The sequence below is a fragment of the Sorex araneus genome, chromosome 8 (assembly GCF_027595985.1).
Source record: "Sorex araneus isolate mSorAra2 chromosome 8, mSorAra2.pri, whole genome shotgun sequence".
NCBI lineage: Eukaryota > Metazoa > Chordata > Mammalia > Eulipotyphla > Soricidae > Sorex > Sorex araneus.
The window spans coordinates 13,394,811-13,414,160 of NC_073309.1; the positions used below are offsets into that span (position 1 = coordinate 13,394,811).

Sequence of the window (19,350 nt, forward strand, 5' to 3'; positions counted from 1 at the left end):
CTGGAAATTCCCCCGGTCCAAGGAGCCCTCCCCCCCGCCCCCCCTCCCAGTCCTGCAACCTACTCCTGCGAGTCTGCTCCCCAAAAACCTTCTCTAAACCTCCCCCGACCCGAATTCTGAGCCGGCGAATAACCACAGCCCCCTCGGGGCACCGCCGCGTCCCCCACCGTGGAGGCGACCGCGGGCTTCACGCGATGGGGAGTCTAGGGTGGGGGCGGGAGGCGCGCAGCTCCTGCGCCTCGGGGGCGGCGGCCAAGTCTAGGTACCAAGCCGCGGGCCCCAGTGCTGCCCGGTGCAGACTGCAGGGGGCAGTGTGTCGCCGCCTCCCACGCCAGCCTCGGACCCCCGTTGGGCCCCCGCCGAGACCAGAGCTGCGCACGCGTACTGGGAGCTCCCGGAACGCCGTGATGGACTGCGCTGCCCCCAACGCGCCCGAAAGCTCACTGAGAGCCCCGGTCATTCTAGGCTGAAGAGGACGTTGTTCCTCTTCTCCCAAACCGAAGAGCACCTGACATTCCTCTTCCTCAAACTACAGGGAACTCCTCACCTTTTCCATGAGACAGAGGGAATTAATTTTCCCCCTAACTACGGAAAACCCATCCTACCAAAACCCCTTCAGTCTGCGAGGGCATCCACTCGTCTTTACCCCCAAATCTATTCGGGGGCGAGGAGATGCCTTAAATGACTGGAGAGGAGGCTTTGTATGCCGGAGCCCTGAGTGTTTCCCCAGCACTACATGGTCCGCTGAGCACCTTTAGGTGTGGTTCCCTAGTACATTTTTTAATTTAAAAAAAAAAAAAGAGCTGTGGAGAAAAATAGAGCTGGAGCATGTACTTTGCATGCGGAGGCACAGGTTTGATCTCCGCACCACCTGGTCCCCTGAGCACTGAGAGGATTGGCCCCTGAGTTCTTCTGGATGTGGCTCGAAATAAACCCAAAAAATCACAGTAAAGGGCATTTGTTTATCTCTCCTCAAACCGAGGATCTCTTCCCCGTTCATTCAAGCTGAGAGGCACCCATCACATTTCTTCTCCATAACTGAGAACAAATACTATCTCCCCCATCATATCTCCCCCCATATCCCCCAGAATTAAGAACACCCGGCCCTCTTGTCCCAATTTATTTATTTTTTTTTAATTTATTCTTTTATTGAATCACCATGTGGAAAGTTACAAAGCTTTCAGGTTTAAGTCTCAGTTAAACAATGCTCGAACACCCATCCCTCCTCGAGTGCACATATTCCACCACCAAGAATCACAGTATACCTTGTCCCAATTTAAAGGAAATAAATGATAATCCCATCTCTTTCTTTTAAACCAAGTGAAATCTATTTTCACTTTTTGATCCAAATCGAAAAGAAACCATCTCCTGCTGTCCCCGTCTCCTGTTTTTTCCTCAAATAAAAGAAAGCCATCCAAATTATGCCTCATACCAACGGAATCAGAGTCATCTCATCCCTAAATTGAGCGAGACCTGGCAGGCCACCATCTAGAGAGTTCCGTGCCACCTGCCCTAACAATCCCGCGCAGCCTCACCCGCCCGCAAACCAAAATAAAGCCTCCCCACCCTCGGAGCACTCGTGGAGGCGGGGCTCGAGCTCAGATTTTCCCGCCCGCCCAGCCAGTGAACTAACGGGATCACGACCGCGCTCTCTGAGTGGCTGGCAGTGAAGCCCCGCCCCCGGTAGTGCTTGTCCCCACCTCGAGCTTTCGGGCTTGTCTTGGCTCCACCCCCTTCCTCGGGCCCCACCTCCCTCTGGCCCCGCCCCTCCTCCCTGGCGTCCGGTCCGGCCCGGCCCGGAGAAGTTTAAGTAGACATCGCGGCGACCCTCCCGGAGACGCGCGGCGCGGGCCAGCGGCAGAACCATGGCGGGAGGGGAAGACCGCGGGGACGGGGATCCGGTATCAGTGGTGACCGTGCGGGTGCAGTACCTGGAGGATACCGACCCCTTCGCATGTGCCAACTTCCCAGAGCCACGACGGGCCCCCACCTGCAGCCTGGACGGGGCGCTGCCTCTAAGCGCTCAGATTCCGGCGCTGCACCGCCTGCTGGGGGCTCCGCTCAAGGTGAGAGGGGCTGGGGAAAGACTGGAGCAATGATTGAGGGTGCACGGTCGGCGCCATGAAAGCCTCTGGGAGGTGCCTCTAGAGGAGTGGCTGGAGCGGGTGCGCCCCTCCGGGGAGGTCTTGAGCCGAGGGCCCAGGGCCACGCTCCCTGGTGTGCGAGGGACACTACAGAGGGAGAAGAAACTTGTAGCCGGCGTCACCCAGGCCGCCTGGCAAAGTAAAACCCACCTCGGGAGGAGCTGGGGGTGGTCTACTCGCTGCTTGTCTGTCTGGGTAACTGGCCGTAGACGTCGGGGTTGTAGCGGCCCTAGAGAAGGAGCTGGGGTGGGGCTAGCTTCCACCTGCTCAGGTAAGTGGGGCGGGACCATGGGGAGGGGCGGGCCCGGGGCGGGTCCCTGTAGTTGACTGAGCCGTTGTCCGGCGGCTGCCTTGCGAGCTGCGGGTTAAGTGTTCTGCAGGTGGGACGGGGCCTGGGAGTACGAGCCAATAAGAGACTGCATGGGGCGAAGGGGAGTCCCCGGAAAGCCTCCCGGCCTGAGACCAACAGCACGGACGGCTGCCCTGGTGGGAAAACCCTTTGAGTCACCGTCGCCACCGCCACCGTCGCTTACACCCGCCGCAGCTGGGAGGGAGGGGGCGGGCCGGCCTAAATTGAAACAGGCGGCCTGCGCTGCTGTGCCTGCGCCCGGCGGTCGGCGAGTGCCGAGGGCCCGGAGAGGCCCTTTTCCAGATGGCCCGCCCTAGCTCCCTCCCGCTCGCTGGCCGTGCTCAGCCCCCCGCAGGCAGCCCTTTCCGGCGCGCTGGGTTTCCGGGCCAGAACTCTGGGAGGCCCATTAGCCTACCCGCCCCCGCCCCTGTCCGGGTTCCTCGCCAGCCAGTCCTCAGCTAGGGGTGAAGGAGAGAGCTGATGGGGGGTGCCCTTCCGCCGCTCCCAGCTTAATTGGGCGCCGAGTTGCGCAAACTTGCCCCCCAGGGCCCGGGGTCTCCCCTGGAATGTGCCCCGGGCGCCGGGCCCCCAGCCTGCATTCCTCGCGCCGCGAGCTTGCCCCGCCTCCCAGCGCGGGCGGGAGCGGTGAGAATATTGGCCTGGAAGTGGCGCGTGTCCGGGCACAGCCACCGCTGAAGGTTGCTGCACGGTGCCCATTGTAGATTTTGATGCCACCCACCCTTGTTCTGCCCCGGTCGGAGGGCAAAGTGAAGAGGACGTGGAAGCACACCGAGATGCGAGTTCACACCCGTTGGGCATGAGTCTTGTGGGGAGATAGAGGTGCTGAGCTTCCAGGGTCCTCCTTCCTGCTCCTGAGCTCTTGGTGCTGAAATAAGACTGGAGCCGTAGGTTGTTTTCCTTCCATACCCTCACTAGAGGCCAGGACCGAGGCTTGACACCCCTTTTCCCATTTAGGAGTGGGAAGGTTTGGGAAGTCAGCTCCCGGAAAGAGAAAGAGGTTCAGAAACCCCCAGCCCCCTGGAATGGAGTGACAGTACTGGAAGTAAACTTGTGCCTTGTATGAGGCTCACCAGCGTTCAATCCTGGGCACCCCTTATGGTCCCCTGAGGCTGGCCAGGATGATCCCTGAGTGCAAAGCCAGTAGTAAGCCCGGAGCACAGCTGGGTGTGGCCCCAAAACAGGCAAACAAACATCCTTCATTTAGAAACCCTTCTCCATCCCATTAGGAACTGGCCCGCGTTAGTTCCCTGTGTCGGGCCGAGGACAGTTTGGGGCTCTGAGGGAGAATGTGTTAAGTATTCCCCCCACACACACTGCTCAGCCTTTCCTAGTCTCCCCACTTCCAGTGTCCTCCACCTAGTCTACCTGAGATCTGCCCAGTCCCCTACAGGCAGGACAAGGAGGTGGGCCCTGGTTGCCAAGGTGTCTGGTGCCAGGCCTCCCTGGTGCTGGCAGTTGTGCCAGGAATGGTCAGATGCTCTGTGTTGTGCTCATCCCAAATAGAAACTGTGACCACAGCCCCAAAATAGAAGGCTGGAGGAAGAAAGGCTGAAAATAGGGTAGGGGCAGGGACACGGGAGAGCAGAGCGAGGGGGGCCAGGCCCCTCCTTGCAGGAAATGTCAACAGCTGATTCCTCCCCCAGTCCTATGAGGGTTGCCCAGGAGCACAGTCATGGCTCAGGCCGGCATCGCTAGCTCTCCCGAGGGGAGACCTGGCCCAGAAACCTAGACTTTTCTTTTCCTGGGCAGAAACCAGAGAAGGGCCGCTTGTCATTTCTTCATTCTAGGTACAATTGTCTTGCGCCGGAACAGGACACAGCCTGTTGCTACCCTCTTGCTCTGAGTGCTGACCCTCCTTCCCCATCACCCCCAACCCCTGCAGACCCTGCCTCCCCTGGGGAGGCATAGGGGCCACCCACTTTCTCTGGAATTCCTCCCCCTGGGGCTAGGCCTCCCCTCTGAAATTCCCCTGGGGGCTTCCTTTTGAAAGGATCCCGGGCCTGAGAAGGCCTTGCTCATTTCCTCTGTCTAGGAGGAAGCTCCTGGCCACAGGCTCTGACTCATCTCCTGGTGTGTGAGGGAGGGGGAAGGTCCTGGCAGTGCTGTGAGCCCTGTGTGGTGTCCCCAGGGGAACTCGAGAACCTGTCTTCCCTCTTAGTAAGAGCTTCCACCAGCCAGAGACCTGTCGGGGCCAGATCCTGACCCTTGGTCTCCTTACTCAGCGCAGCCGGGTCCTGCTCTCTGGGTTCCTCCGTCCTTCTGGGCCCTTAAGGAGCCCTTCTCTGACTTGCAAAGGCCCCACCACTTCGGGGATGACTTTGACTTCTGCATGGGTTCTGGGGAGAGTGCTGCCCCCTTCCCTTGGCAGCAGGAATAGCCTGGACCTTGGTCCATTACCACCCAGTGTTTTCCCAGCTGGGGATGCAAATGTCTCCTCCTAGGATGTTTGCTGGCCTTGAAGTGGTGACCTCTCAAGGGCGTGCTGGCGTGGAACTTGAGCCCTTGGGCCCCTAACAAAATTTCTCTTTGAGAGATTTTGAGAAGATGGAGGTGTGGGCATGAGCCGTGGCCTCCTCCCATCTCTCCTGGGGGCTGGAATGTTGCATCTGCAGGACATTCTAGGAGAGGGATCCTGGTAAGTCTAAGATCTAGGTTCTGGCTAAAGGGGGACAGTTACCGCCGCATGTGGGATATATGCCTGTGTGTACATTCAAGGCCCCTTGCTGGAACTGGGAGGACCAGTTTGGGATATTTGCAGAGTCCAGGAGGCTAAAGAGCTGTCACAAGCCTTTGGCAACCCTGCAGGTCCAGCCCCTCCTCCGCCTCCCTTGGAGCAATTCCAAAGTTCCTCGACCCAAGATCTAAGCCAGTTAGCCCCAGCTCCATCCTGGGTTGTATGCCTGTGATGAAGTCATGGAATTTCTTGTAGAAGGATTATTAGGAGAATTACGGGGCCAGTGCGATAATACAGCAGGTAGGGCATTTGCCTTGCAAGAGGCTGACCCGGGTTCAATTAGCATCCCATATGGTCCCCCGAGTCCTGCCAGGAGTGATCCTGAGTGCAGAGCCAGGAGCATCTTCAGGTGTGGTCCCAAAGCCAAAAAAATAAATAAGAAGGATTATTGGGAGAATCACATGAAGTAGGCAGCCCAGGGTAGGAGAGGGGGGCTCAGAGGAAGCACCAAATGAGGGTCTCCTTCTCGAGGCCCATCCTTATCATCACATCCAGAAAGTCACAGTATAGTTGGAGACCCGGGATAATAGGATAGGAAGGTCTTCAGTACCCGAGGCCCTGCATTTATAGGCAAGAAGGAAACAGTAGTTTTTCAGGAGTCTTTCATAGGATCTTCCTTCTCCACCTTTCCTGTACCAGGCTCTGGCCCTGTCTCTCTCACCTGATTATGATGTTGTAAGATATATTGGGGGTGGGGAGCAGTTAAGCAGCTCAGTGATAGAGCGTGTGATTCGCATGTATGAGGCCCCAAGGCTGGTTCCCAGTACCATGGAACATGGGGAGTAGACACCATAGTCCCCTCAGTTTGCTCCTACATAGAAAACCAAATGGAGGCCAGGAACACAGCTCAGCAATAGCTCAGCAATAAAGTGCGGGCCTTGCATGTGTGAGGCCCGGGTTCAATCCTTGGCACCCACAAACAAAACAACACATGTAACCAATTGGTTACAGCTGCCAGAAAAGCCTGAGCCCTCCTCAGAGAATCAAGAGGAAAGAAGCGGGTTAGAGGCTAAAGTGAGGGAATCTTTCTGGAAAGATGCCCCCTACCCCCGAAACAGACAGCAGAGAAGTGGGGCAGATGAGAGCCAGGAGGGAGTGGAGAAAATGGACGCATACTGTATGCAGTATGGCTCGCCCAAGCGGCCAGCAGAGACTGGGTTGGGGGAGGCCTGGCCCAGTCCCAGGGTGTGAGGAACAAGGTCCAGAGGTTTAGCTTTCAAAAGGGTGACCCCAGGAAGGGGGCAGGAGTGTTAGGGACAAGTACCAGCCAGCAGGCAGGAAGTCTCCCCTCTTTGCTGCTTGCCTGACCCTAGCTGGCTCCCCGCCGTTGTCTCCATGCAGGAAAGGCAGCTGGGGCTAGGGGACACTGTCCTGGAGGCTCCAGCTGGCTGTGTCCTCTTCACCTCCTCCCTAGAAATAGGGTTCAGGCAGGACTGGCCGGAGAGGCCACGGCCCCTCCCACACAGGGATTGGGGTTCCACCCGCTCGGAGAAGCAGCTTGAGACGAGGGGACTGAGCTATTGGGCCCACGCCCCAGAAGGATGCCCCTCTGCTGGATGGACAGACCCTCCTCACCCCACTCTGCATGGGGGCGTGTGTGCATGCGTGCGTGTGTGCAGGCGGGGAAGAGAGCCAGCCCGGGCTGTGTGGGTGTGCTCCCTGGGCCTGTGCGGGCTGGTGAGCACACATCGGAGTACCCCACATCTCCCTGGGTGTGTAGGCAGTTCCGGGAGTATCTGATCACCTTCTGGTATTTACTTTCACGGAACCCCACCCCTCCGCTTCATAAGCTCCCTGGCCAGAGGCCCTCCTCCATTCATTGTCCCGATCTGTCTGATCCCCCGGTGGCCTGGGAGGAAGGGAAGGCAGACGCAAGGTCTCGTACCCTGCTGCAGAGTCCCCAGGCACCTAAAGCCAGCCCGGTCCGTCTGTCTGTTTGCCTGGAGGAGCTATTCTCCATGCGTGAGACTAGGAGGATTCTTTGTGAGGGGAGAGTTGTGGCTCTAGGAGAAATAGGTCTGTGCAGTCCCAGAGTCCTCCAGGCCATGGTAGAGGGTGATGCAGCTGCCCTGGACGGGGGAGGGGCAAGATTGCTGAGTCACCCTTTGGGAAGGAGGCTCCAAGGAATTTGGGGTTGCCCTCAACTCTCAGCGGAGCTGGAACTGGTCCTGGACGGAGCACCCCAGCCCCGGGGCCTTGCCTGTTCCCTCAAGCCTGTTCCCAGTAGGCACTGGAGAAGATGACTTTGCGCCCAGGGAGGCGAGAGGCCAGGCCTGCCCAAGGGAAGGGCAGGCTGCCAGGCAGGAAGTGGGACAGAGAACAGGCTAGAGTGTTTGTCCTATGTCCCATGGCCTGGGCGGGGGTGGGAGGGTGGGGGTTGGTGTCACCCAAGGGCCTCCCAGACTAAACTGCCAGCAGGAAAGAACTGGGTCGGGCATTCAGCAGGAGTAGGGATGCTAAGCGCAGGGAGAGTTGGGGGCATGAGCAGGACTCGCTTTCTCCCCGGGGGTTGGGGGGGCACTTAGGGCAGCTGGACCTGGACCAGCAGGAACACACACTGGGGTGGGCTCTCTCTCAGCCATAGCACCTCAGGGGGACTGCTGCAGGGACTCTGCTGAGCCTGAATGTTGGACCATGTGTGTTGGAGGGCAGGGTCCAGGAGAGACTCCGTGATGAGCTCAGACTCCAAAGTCCCCTCCTAGACCTCAGGGCAGGCACTTCTCAAGGGACCAGTGTCACACCCTGTGGGTCACACCCAGAAGGTGAAGGGAAGCCAGGTTAGGCAGGAGCAAGCAGACGCAGGAATGGCACATGTGTCCCTGTGTTACAGATGCAGAGATCCAGGCCCTCCAGACTGAGTCATGTCCTAAAACCATCTGCCATTGTGCTGCTTGGGGGCCAGACCTGGGGGCCATTTCAGTGCCAAGGATGAAACCCAGGCAAGGACTGGCGAGCCTCTAACTCCTCACTGACACACACACATTCATGCACACACACATACACACACACACACACACACACACACAGAGCACTGCCCGCACCTTAGCTTGCACCTCCCAGCATTCTTCACACTTTCTCCTGGGGCTCCATGGCCACAGCTTATCACCCCGCAGGGCTGTGAACTTCCTGGAAGGCAGGAACTTCCTCCCAGTCACCCCGCTCCCCTTCCTTATTGGTGCGCAATAGCAGAGTGAACATTTAGTAAGCACTTACTGTTTGTTTGGATTTTTTTTTTTTTTTTTTTTGCTTTTTGGGTCACACCTGGCGATGCACAGGGGTTACTCCTGGCTCTGCACTCAGGAATTACCCTTGGCCGTGCTCAGGGGACCATATGGGATGCTGGGATTTGAACCCGGGTCGGCCGCGTGCAAGGCAAACACCCTACCCGCTGAATAAGCACTTACTGTGTGCGAGCTGCTCTGAAGGCTCTTCAGTGCACACAGAGGGCAAGGGCGTCACGAGGACATCTGATTTGTGGCAAAGGACACGTGTCCGGGAGAGCCGGCGGAGGAGAGGGCCTCAGAGGGGGCCACTCACGGGCTGCAGCGGGCTGCCTAGAGGAGGTCAGGGACGCATTCCAAAGGCGGCTATCTCATCTGACAGTGAAAGAATGGGTAGGTCCAGAGACAAGGCAGGAGCAAGCTTGGCCCGAGACTCGTTCCCACTTGCACATGAAGAGCACGTGAGAAATAATAGCCGAAGAAATGCCCGGATGCAGTTGACCTGCAGGTCACGGCCCGCACCTGGGAAGAAGGTGGACTGTCTTTGTCCCTCTCTCCTTCATGTCCGCCTCCTCCACCCAGCTCTAACAGCCGTTTCCTTTGCCCCCCAGCTGGAGGACTGTGCCCTGCAGGTGTCTCCCTCCGGATTTTACCTGGACCCCGAGCTGTCCCTGGAAGAGCAGCGGGAGATGCTCGAGGGCTTCTATGATGAGATCAGGTCAGAGCCCGTGGGGCCGGGAGGGCCAGCTGGCCCCCACATTTGCCCTGGCCAGGGCCTGTCTCGAGTGTCAGCACCCAAGACATCTGATCGCTAAGCCGAGTGTGGGCCCCCTCCTGCTGCCCCAGGGAACAGTGCCAGGGGAATCCCAAGACGGGCCAGTGTTCCTGGGATGGGAGTGGGGTCTCTTTCACATACCTGAGATGCCTGTGTCTGCACACACTCCCTCGCCCCCATCTGGCCCTCTCCTGGGCTCTTAGAGGAAGGAGCTGGGTGTCTTGGTGTCGGGGTGGGGGAGGAGGCGGGCCGGGGACGGGCTGGGAGCTGCTGACAGAGCTGTTTGATTCTAGCAAAGGGCGGAAGCCTACGCTGATCCTGCGCACCCAGCTCTCCGTAAGGGTCAGTGCCATCTTGGGTGAGTGTGTGAGGGAACTGGGATCCAGCAGCCCCCCACCCTGACACTCAGCCCAGCCAGCTCCGGTTCATTCAGGCCTGTACTAGCCTCAGAGGTCAGGGCACGTTGGATGAAGGATATATAACCTCTCCTCATTCCTCTCCTGACCTTTCTTCCCAGAGCCAAAGCTAATAGCACAATAGACTGCAGGGGGGCTGCTGGCATCAGGGAGTGGAGAAGGTGGGAGGGTCAAGGTTCTAGAAGATTCTGTGAAGGGCAGGGGGGTGTAGAAGAAGGTTTCGGTGTCCCCTGGCCCATGCCCTCCTACCTTGCAGAAAAGCTGTATGGCTCCAGTGGCCCTGAGCTCCGCCGCTCCCTCTTCTCACTGAAGCAGATCTTCCAGGTGATGCCCAGAAGGGGGCTGGGGCTGGGACTGGGCAGCCAGCCTGGGACCCCTGCCTTAACTCCCTAGTGGTGCCCGCAGGAGGACAAAGACCTCGTACCCGAATTCGTCCACTCAGAAGGGCTGAGTTGCCTGATCCGCGTGGGTGCTGCTGCTGACCACAACTATCAGACCTACATCCTCCGAGGTCAGGCCATCCCCAGGCTCTCTGACCTCCGCCACTCTTGTTTTGGTTTGGGGGCCACATCCGGCCATGCTTGGGGGGTTACTCCCGTCTCTGCACTCAGGAGTTACTCCTGGAAGTGCTCAGGGGACCATATGGGATGCTGGGGACCAAACACACCAGGTCCACTGCATGCACGGCAACCGTCCTACCTGCTGTACTATGGCTCCAGCCCCCAGCCGCCCTTTCTTAACCTCTCGTCCCTGTATCTTCAGCACTGGGCCAGCTGATGCTTTTTGTGGATGGGATGCTAGGAGTGGTGGCCCACAGTGAGACTGTGCAGTGGCTGTACACACTGTGTGCCAGTCTGGTAAGTGACCCCCTCCCCCCACCCAGCCCTCCACCCTTGTCCCCATTGTATCTCTCTGCAGAGTGGGCTGGAATGGGATATCCCTGACACTCCGCCAGGCCCACAGGGCATTTCTCTCCCTGGGAGGGAGCCTGAATCTTCCTGCCTAGATGGTCCTTTCTGAGTCCAATCATCGAAGCCTATCCGCGCCCCCCACCCCCGCACCCCCCACACACACACATGGGCTGGCACAGATCTGGCCCAAGCCAGTCATGTGGTCACTCCTCCCTCAGTCCCGCCTGGTGGTGAAGACAGCCTTGAAGCTGCTGCTGGTGTTCGTGGAATACTCAGAGAACAATGCACCGCTGTTCATCCGTGCAGTCAACTCTGTAGCCAGCGCCAATGGTCAGATCCTGTCCCTCCCTCCCACCACCCAAAGCCCTCTGCTTCCGGTCCCTGGGTGACTATACCCCTTTCTGTGTGACAGGCACTCTTCCGTGGGCCAATCTGGTGTCCATCCTGCAGGAGAAGAATGGTGCTGATCCCGAATTGCTGGTGTACACAGTGACGCTCATCAACAAGGTATGGGGAGGAGGAGGGAGGGGGCACCCAAGGCCAGTCCCAGGCTCCTCCAACCACCCTGAGTCTTGCCCTTCTCCCCTCGCCCCCCAGACACTGGCAGCACTCCCAGATCAGGACTCCTTCTATGACGTGACAGATGCCCTGGAGCAGCAGGGCATGGAGGCCCTGGTCCACCGCCACCTGAGCACAGCCGGCACGGACGTGGACCTGCGCACACAGCTCGTACTGTATGAGGTGAGCCAGCAGGAGGGAAGGGGAGAACGGGTGCAATCCCCCAGAGCCCCACACCCCCTACGTGAGCCTCTCCCAGGGGCTCACCTCTGCACCCACCTCAACCAGAGCACCCTGCGGTTGGAGGATGGTGACACAGAGGAAGCAGCAACCTGTACTGCCAGTGGTGGGCGCCGGGAGCGTAGGAAACCTTCATCAGAGGAGGGCAAAAGGAGTCGCCGATCTCTGGAAGGTGGGGGAGGACCTGTGCGAACCCCAGAGCCTAGGTAAGAAAGCGCCCCCTTGGCCCCCAACCCCATGGAAAGGGTGTAGCATCCTACTGGCTCAGTCTCCTGACAGGCCCCGCCTCCAGCCCAACAGGCCCCGCCTCCAGCCCGACAGGCCCCGCCTCCAGCCCTTCGACTCCCACCTTGCTGATAGGCCCCGCCTCCAGGCCCTCAGGCCCCGCCTCACCGACAGGCACCGCCTCCAGCCCTGCAGTTCCCACATCGCCCAGAGGCCCCGCCTCACCGACAGGCACCGCCTCCAGACCCATGAGCCCTCCGTCCAATCCCCATGCTTCGATGAGCTTCTTTCCTATCATCTCAGCAGACAGTTCCTGCGAGAGGAGTGTCTATAAGTAAGTAGTGAGATGGAGGTGGCCCCAGGGCTCTTCTCTCCCAACTATCCCTCTGCTCTGCAGCCCTCCACGGGCCTTGCTCCTCCTCTGTCCAAACTCTTCTGCCCAGACCCGTGCTTTTCTTTCTTTCCTTCCAGACTTCACCAAACTGTTCCTGTTTGGTAAGTGACTGCTGGGGGCAGGGTTCCGCTCTAAAGGGACCCTCCTCCAACAGCTTCTCTTGGTCTTTCTGGCCTGCCACCTCATTACTGCCTGGCACCTGCCCTACCCACTCCCGTTGTGCCTTTTCTGTCACTGTTTCTTCTCGTGTTCTGCCCTGTCTCTTACTAGACCCTACACTGCTAACCCCCCTCCACTTCCGTATTCACATGTCCTGTTTTCCCCATCCCATTGTCTTCACATTGGGGGGAGGGAGGAAGCCACAACATCACTGCCCATCTGTGTGACTCTGAGTAACTGGGATTCGGGGTGGAGCAGGAACCACGATTACCATCTCTTTTTCCCTCACACTCACCCCCCGAGCCCCTGAGAGCCCACCTGTCCCCTAGACCCCTACTGGGCAGGCCCGGAGTAAGTACAGAGACCAGCCTGCCAGGCCTGCCACGTGCTAGGTGTTCGTGGAAGATTCAGGCTTCCTAGACAGGGGTTCCACGTGCACGATGCAGCCCCGGCTGGGGGACTCTGGCCCAGCCCTCCCAGACTTAGGCCTCCTTGGCTAGCCGAGACCAAGCACCACGAAGTGGCTCCCTAAGGTCCTAGTGCTCCCCATGCATCAGTGATGACAACTCGTAGGACAATCTCCTGTCTTCTCATTCTAGGGTGGGGGAACCAGAGGCCTGGAGCAGGTGGCTGGAGAAGCGACCAAAGGCTGAGGGAGGGATGGGGGCTGGAGATGCCAAAGCAGCATGTAGCACTGTATATAGCTGTGCTATATAGCTCAGCATATAGCACTGTAGCACTGTCGTCCCGTTGTTCATCGATTTGCTCGAGCGGGCACCAGTAACGTCTCCATTGTGAGACTTGTTGTTACTGTTTTTGGCATATCAAATACGCCATGGGTAGCTTGCCAGCTCTGCCGTGCGGGCAGGATACTCTCGGTAGCTTGCCGGGCTCTCCGAGAGGGACGGAGAAATATAAACTGAGGGCCAATGTCAGACCCTTTTGGGGGCATAGGCCATAGCTTTCAGAAGCTCCCAGCCATGCCGGGGAGGGACACTCTGGTGTGCCCATTCAAACAGCTGGCCCCATCCCTTTCCAAGGGTCTTCGTCTAGGACAAAAGTTCCCAAACTCATGAGGCCAGAGCGATAATACAGTGGGTAGGGGCTGGAGCAATAGCACAGCGGGTAGGGCATTTGCCTTGCACGCGGCCAACCCGGGTTCGATTCCCAGCATCCCATATGGTCCCCTGAGCACTGCCAGGGGTGATTCCTGAGTGCAGAGCCAGTAGTAACCTCTGTGCATTGCCAGGTGTGACCCAAAAAGAAAAAAAAAAAAACCAATACAGTGGGTAGGGTATTTGCCTTGCATACATTGACCCTGGCATCCCATATGGTCCCCTAAGTAATTCCTGAGTGCAGAGCCAGGAGTGACCCCTGAGCACTGCTGGGTGTGGCCCCAAGACAAAAACAATGATCTGGCTTATTGCCCCTTTTCAAAAGAAGGAAATTACTCTGCCCTTAAGGCTACTCCCAGGTCTACCGCCCCGGATAATTCCAGTGACAAAAGAGGGTGACATTACCCATTTTGGGAGACACTGGCCTAGACTCAGGACATAGACACTGAGAGGTAGCAAGGATGCGGAGGAAGTGTGGTCTAGAAGAGGCAATCCAGAAATGCTGGGGTGGGGTGGTTTGTCCAGCTGTGAACTGACTGGGAGCTGGTCTCGGGGTCTGCTCGGTGCATGCACTGTTCCTGTCTGGTCTGTGTGTGCCTGAAATTAGGGGGAGAGCCTGGATTCCCCCACAAAGCATATGTCACACGCGGGGTGGTGGGGGGAGGGGGTCCTTAGCTGTCCTCACTAACAGCACTTCCCTCCAGAGCCCGGTTCCTGGAGAATGTGGCAGCAGCGGAAACAGAGAAGCAGGCTGCACTGGCCCAGGGCCGGGCGGAGGCCCTGGCTGGGGTCATGTCCGATGAGACTGACGGGCACCCAGGTAGGTCAGCGGATGGGCGGGATCTACCCTTGCTGCTCTACTGCCCCCTCCCAAGGCAGGATGCCGACAGTTGCTCCCACTTCTCTAGATACTCGGGAACTCTGGAGCTCCCCCGAGGCAGCCCCTGGACCCAGAACACCCCAGAGCCCTACCCACCGAGTGCTGCTCTGGTCCCAGCGAAGCCTTGACCCAGAGTCCAGAGAGCTACCGTCTCCACCACGCCCCAAGGTTGAGCCCACCCAGGAGCTTCCGGCCCGAGTCCCCAAGCTCTGCATTGGGGACCTGGACTTTTCAGATCTGGGGGAAGACGAGGACCAGGACATGCTGAACATGGAGCCTATGGAGACTGGGAAAGGGGTCCCACCCCCACCACCCCTACTACCCTCATTCTCTGGAGGCCCACCACCTCCCCCACCGCCACCTCCCCCACCCATCAAAGGTCCCTTCTCGCCACCCCCTCCACCCCCCATTGCCCCTCTTCCTCCCTCTGCACCTGATGGCCCAGCCTTTCCCACCAAGAGGAAGACTGTGAAACTCTTCTGGCGGGAGTTAAAGCTGACTGGGGGCCCAGGGGCCCCTCGGAGTCGCTTTGGGCCCTGCCCCACCCTATGGGCCTCCCTGGAGCCTGTCTCGGTGGACACAGCCCGACTGGAGCATCTGTTCGAGTCCCGGGCCAAGGATGTGCTACCTTCCAAGGTAGGTGTGTAAAAACACAAAAGAGAAAAGGACCAGCAGGGCTCTATCTCTCCCGCTGCCCGCGTTCGGTAGTCTCCAGCCACTTCCCCCACCCTGGGGAGGTTGATGGCGATGATGAGGCAGGCGAAGGAAGGAACAGAGCCAAGCTGGTTGGTCTCAATGGCAGTTTATTCCCATCTCCGTTCCCGTTCTGCTTCTCTCTCTCGCCCCCGCTCACTCTCACTTCTTTTGCCTTGAGCTCTGCTTCAGTGTCTCCCCTGCTTCTGTCTGTCTCTCTGTCTCTGTCTCTGTAGTCTCTCCTCTGGTCTCTTCCGACTGCTCTGTCTCTGCTTGTGTCTCCTTCTGTCTGTGTTGTCTCCTTCGCTTCTATGTCTTCCCGTGTGTCTTCTGTGTCTTCTCTTGTGTCGTCTTCTTCTGTCTCCCCTGTCTTCTTCCTCTATCCCCTCTCTCTTCTTCTGTCTCCTCTGTCTTCTTCCTCTGTCTCCTCTGTCTTCCTCCTCCGTCTCTTCCGTCTTCTTCCTCTCTCTCCTCTGTCTCCTTTCTTCTCCTTCTTCGGTCTCCTTCTTCCTCTGTCTCCCTTGTCTTCTTTCTCTCCCCCTCAGTGCCCCAGTCTTAGTTTATATAGCAAATTACGTAGGGTGGTGACACAAAGGTGGATTGAACATTAACAAATCAAATAAGGGTAAAACCATTTCTCAGGAAATTAACAAAATCTCATCTAAGGAAATCTCAACTAAGGAGATCCACTCGAGGGTGGGGGTGTGAGCTAGTAATCTACTTAAATAGTTATAGTAAATGTACTTCTAATATTTCTAGCAATGTCATTCTGTATGAGCACAGTAAGAGATGTAAAGTTTGGTTCTTCCTGAGGACATCTCACTACATATTCCAGACCACAGTCCTCAGGCCAGGTTAGTCTTCTTAACCCCAGCAGGATCCTAATCTCGTCGTTACCTTTGGATCATGACAGCATTGTCCATGATCATGCCCTCAACTTGTAGTTGAGTATTGTGGCGCTTTGGCCTGGCCCATTTTGATGCCAGGGTAGCTCACAGCTTGCCCTGGGTCTATTCTGTCCCTCGTCAGGACCCTGCTTTTGGGGTGCTGGAACTAAGGGCAACTGAGTCGAGAAAGCAGATGCCCAGGATTAAATATTATTGGAGTCAATCAACTCCCAAGTTACAAGCACAATATTAACTGTCTTCCTGTGTCCATACAGAAAGGACATTGCTTTAAGGTAAACTTTGCAAAAGACACTAACTTATAATACAAGTTCAGAGTCCTTAGAAGGATCTAATCTTACAAGATAACAGAATATGATTAGGGGAAAGGTGATTAACTGCTTGGGAAGGAGGGTGCAGAGAAGAGTTTACAGATAAAGGGATGGGAGTGTCTCCAGAGCACTTAAACCTAAACTCCTTGTGGCAAGGGAGGAAGGACAAACCAATGTTATCCTACAGTAGGGAACCCCACCTTCATCCACCAGGTAAACCCAGTGCAGGAGGGCCCAGAGCTGCACAGGCCAGTCACTAATCCCACCACCCCCTCACTCCCGTACACTGGGAAACTGAGAGAGAGAACTGTGTGGGGATTTCTCTGAGATCTCAGCAAGAGACCCACCGAGCCCTGACTGGTCACTGAATCCCAAGGCCTGACACGCCCAAGAATCCTGATGTGGAGTAACTCCTGATGTGGAGTAACCCTGCAGGGCCTTTCAGGCATGTGCTTGGACTGCTGCTCTACCTCCCCGCTTCCCCAGCCTTACATTGCTGCCCTCCTCCTCCTCCCTTCCAAAGAAAGCTGGGGAGGGCCGCCGGACAATGACCACGGTGCTGGACCCAAAGCGCAGCAACGCCATCAACATCGGCCTGACCACGCTGCCGCCTGTGCACGTCATCAAGGCTGCCCTGCTCAACTTTGATGAGTTTGCGGTCAGCAAGGACGGCATTGAGGTGGGGACACCCGACAGGGCGCTGGGCGGGAGGCGGGCCTCTCCTTTGGACAGGGAGCTTGTGGGGTGTTTCTGCCGAGCATAGTCGGCATCCTGGGGCTCCCTTGGGAAGAATTCGAGACCAATTCCAGATGCCCACACTGACCAAGGGGCCACGGGGGCGTGGCGGCTACACTTCTAGAAGCTCCTGACCATGATGCCCACAGAGGAAGAACGGCAGAAGATTGAGGAGGCTCAGCTGGCCAGCCCGGACATACCACTGGGCCCCGCTGAGAGTTTCCTGATGACCCTCGCCTCCATCGGGGGCCTGGCTGCCCGCCTCCAACTCTGGGCCTTCAAGCTGGACTATGACGGCATGGAGCGGGTACCTGGTTTGTGGGTGAGGACGGGCAGTGGGCACAGGTGAGCCTGATGGGCACCAGGAGTCTGAGTCCCCGGTCTCCCGCGTCAGGAAATCGCCGAGCCACTGTTCGATCTGAAAGTGGGCATGGAACAGCTGGTGCAGAATGCCACCTTCCGCTGTATCCTGGCCACGCTGCTGGCCGTGGGCAACTTCCTCAATGGCTCCCAGGTGAGTGAGCACCTGCGGGCTATGGGGGCTGGGGCTTCGGAGCCAACCAGGAAAGGCTCAGACCAGGTCATTTCAGAGCAGCGGCTTTGAGCTGAGCTACCTGGAGAAGGTGTCCGAGGTGAAGGACACGGTGCGTCGGCAGTCACTGCTGCACCATCTCTGCAGCCTGGTGCTCCAGACCCGGCCTGATTCCTCCGACTTCTACTCAGAAATCCCCGCCCTGACCCGCTGTGCCAAGGTGAGCACCAATCACAGGCCTGCCAGAGCCTGGCCCGGCCTGAGGGAGCGAGGCTGACCTGGGCTGCGCTGCCGGGGCGTGTTCAGGCTACAGGTGTGGGCCCAGGCTGTCCTCTCTAGAAAGTCCTTCATTGGCCTGGCGACACCTCCTCTGTCTCTCCATCTCAGTGGCGCCACCACTCTGCTCGAGTCCTCTTGACCTCCCACTGCATTGCATGCTCGCCCCCATCTGATTCTTGCATTCCAGAATGTTCAGAGCAGATGTCTGTGTCCATCAGGCCCAGCTTGCCAACCAGAAGCTGCAAGGTTTCAGGGTCGGGGAGACCAGTGTGCGTTCCCCTGCTTTACTAGGTGGACTTTGAGCAGCTAGATGAGAACCTGGGGCAGCTGGAGCGCCGGAGCCGGGCCGCTGAGGAAAGTCTGCGGGGCTTGGCCAAGCACGAACTGGCCCCTGCTCTGCGGAACCGCCTCACACACTTCCTGACCCAGTGTGCCCGCCGGGTTCACATGCTGAGGGTCGTGCACCGCCGCGTCTGCAACAGGTGGGGGCAGGAGCCCTGGAGAGGCGAGGACGCTACCACCATCCCTCAAACCCCAAGCTGCACTCACTGTCCCACCGCACCTCTCCTGCCTAGGTTTCACGCCTTCCTGCTCTACCTGGGCTACACGGCGCAGGCAGCCCGTGAGGTGCGCATCACGCAGTTCTGCCACACGCTGCGGGAGTTCGCGCTGGAATACCGCACCTGCCGGGAGCGCGTGCTGCAGCAGCAGCGCAAACGGGCCACATACAGGGAGCGCAACAAGACCCGGGGCCGCATGATCACTGAGGTGGGTGCCCCTGCCTGCCAGGTCCCAGCCACGATCCCCACGATCCCCTTCCTTGTGCTCAGCTTGCCCTGCTCGCCTCTCCAGACAGAGAAGTTCTCAGGCGTGGCTGGGGAAGTCCCCAGCCACCCATCTGTCCCCGTGGCTGTGGGCAGCGGGCCGGGCCGAGGTGATGCCGACAGTCATGCCAGCATGAAGAGTCTGCTGACCAGCAGGCCCGAGGACTCCACACATGCCCGCCGCAGCAGAGGTGGGACCTGCGGCCAAGGTGGGGACAGTGGGATCTGGCACCCCGTGGTTCTTACGTCCCTCCCTGGCCTCCTGCAGGCATGGTCCAAGGTAGCTCTCCAGTCATGGCCACAGCGCCGGGGCCTTCCACCGCCCCCCCTGAGGAGCCCCCTGGCTCCAGCTTACCCAGTGACACTTCCGATGAGATCATGGACCTACTCGTGCAATCAGTGACCAAGAGCAGCCCGCGGGCCTTGGCTGCTCGGGAACGCAAGCGATCCCGAGGCAACCGCAAGTCCTGTGAGTACCCCTGCCTTGCCCACTGCCTGCTTTCACCCCGTCACCCCCCTCCAACCTCGCTCTGTCCCTGCAGTGAGACGAACGCTGAAGAGCGGGCTCGGAGAAGACCTGGTACAGGCACTGGGGCTGAGCAAGGGCACCGGCCTGGAGGTGTGACGCTGTGGCCTGCAGACCTGGACACAGTTGCAGCTCAGGCTACACAGGACTAGTGTGAGGGGGCGCCAGAGGCCAAGCTCTTTGCAACTCCAGGCCTGCCCTGCCTCGTGGCCAATGCCTTTAACAGTATTATGTGTGTATGTATGTGCGTGTGTGTGTGTGTGTGTGTGTGTGTGCGTGCATGCACGCAGTAGACCTCCCAGAACATGAGGAGTGTAATAAAGTTTTCTTAATTAATCCAACAATATTTTCCTTCTTAAAAAGAATCCACCACACCATAGCTGTCACAGCAGCGAAATCTGAG

At 58.3% G+C, this 19,350-nt stretch overlaps 1 protein-coding gene across 1 annotated transcript; it reads left to right on the forward strand.

Annotated features, from left to right (window-relative positions):
• The first annotated feature begins 1,797 nt into the window (after positions 1 to 1,797).
• On the forward strand, positions 1,798 to 19,148 carry FHOD1 (formin homology 2 domain containing 1). The gene is made up of 22 exons (XM_055146278.1): positions 1,798 to 2,066; positions 9,081 to 9,187; positions 9,538 to 9,602; positions 9,917 to 9,984; positions 10,066 to 10,171; positions 10,423 to 10,517; positions 10,790 to 10,901; positions 10,984 to 11,078; positions 11,169 to 11,312; positions 11,418 to 11,575; positions 11,662 to 11,928; positions 13,967 to 14,082; positions 14,171 to 14,778; positions 16,575 to 16,730; positions 16,911 to 17,093; positions 17,181 to 17,300; positions 17,377 to 17,538; positions 17,889 to 18,079; positions 18,173 to 18,365; positions 18,450 to 18,612; positions 18,690 to 18,890; positions 18,964 to 19,148. Exons 1-22 carry the CDS (start codon positions 1,866 to 1,868, stop codon positions 19,044 to 19,046), a joined length of 3,594 nt encoding a protein of 1,197 aa, XP_055002253.1. The 5' UTR covers positions 1,798 to 1,865; the 3' UTR covers positions 19,047 to 19,148.
• The last annotated feature ends 202 nt before the right edge of the window (positions 19,149 to 19,350 follow it).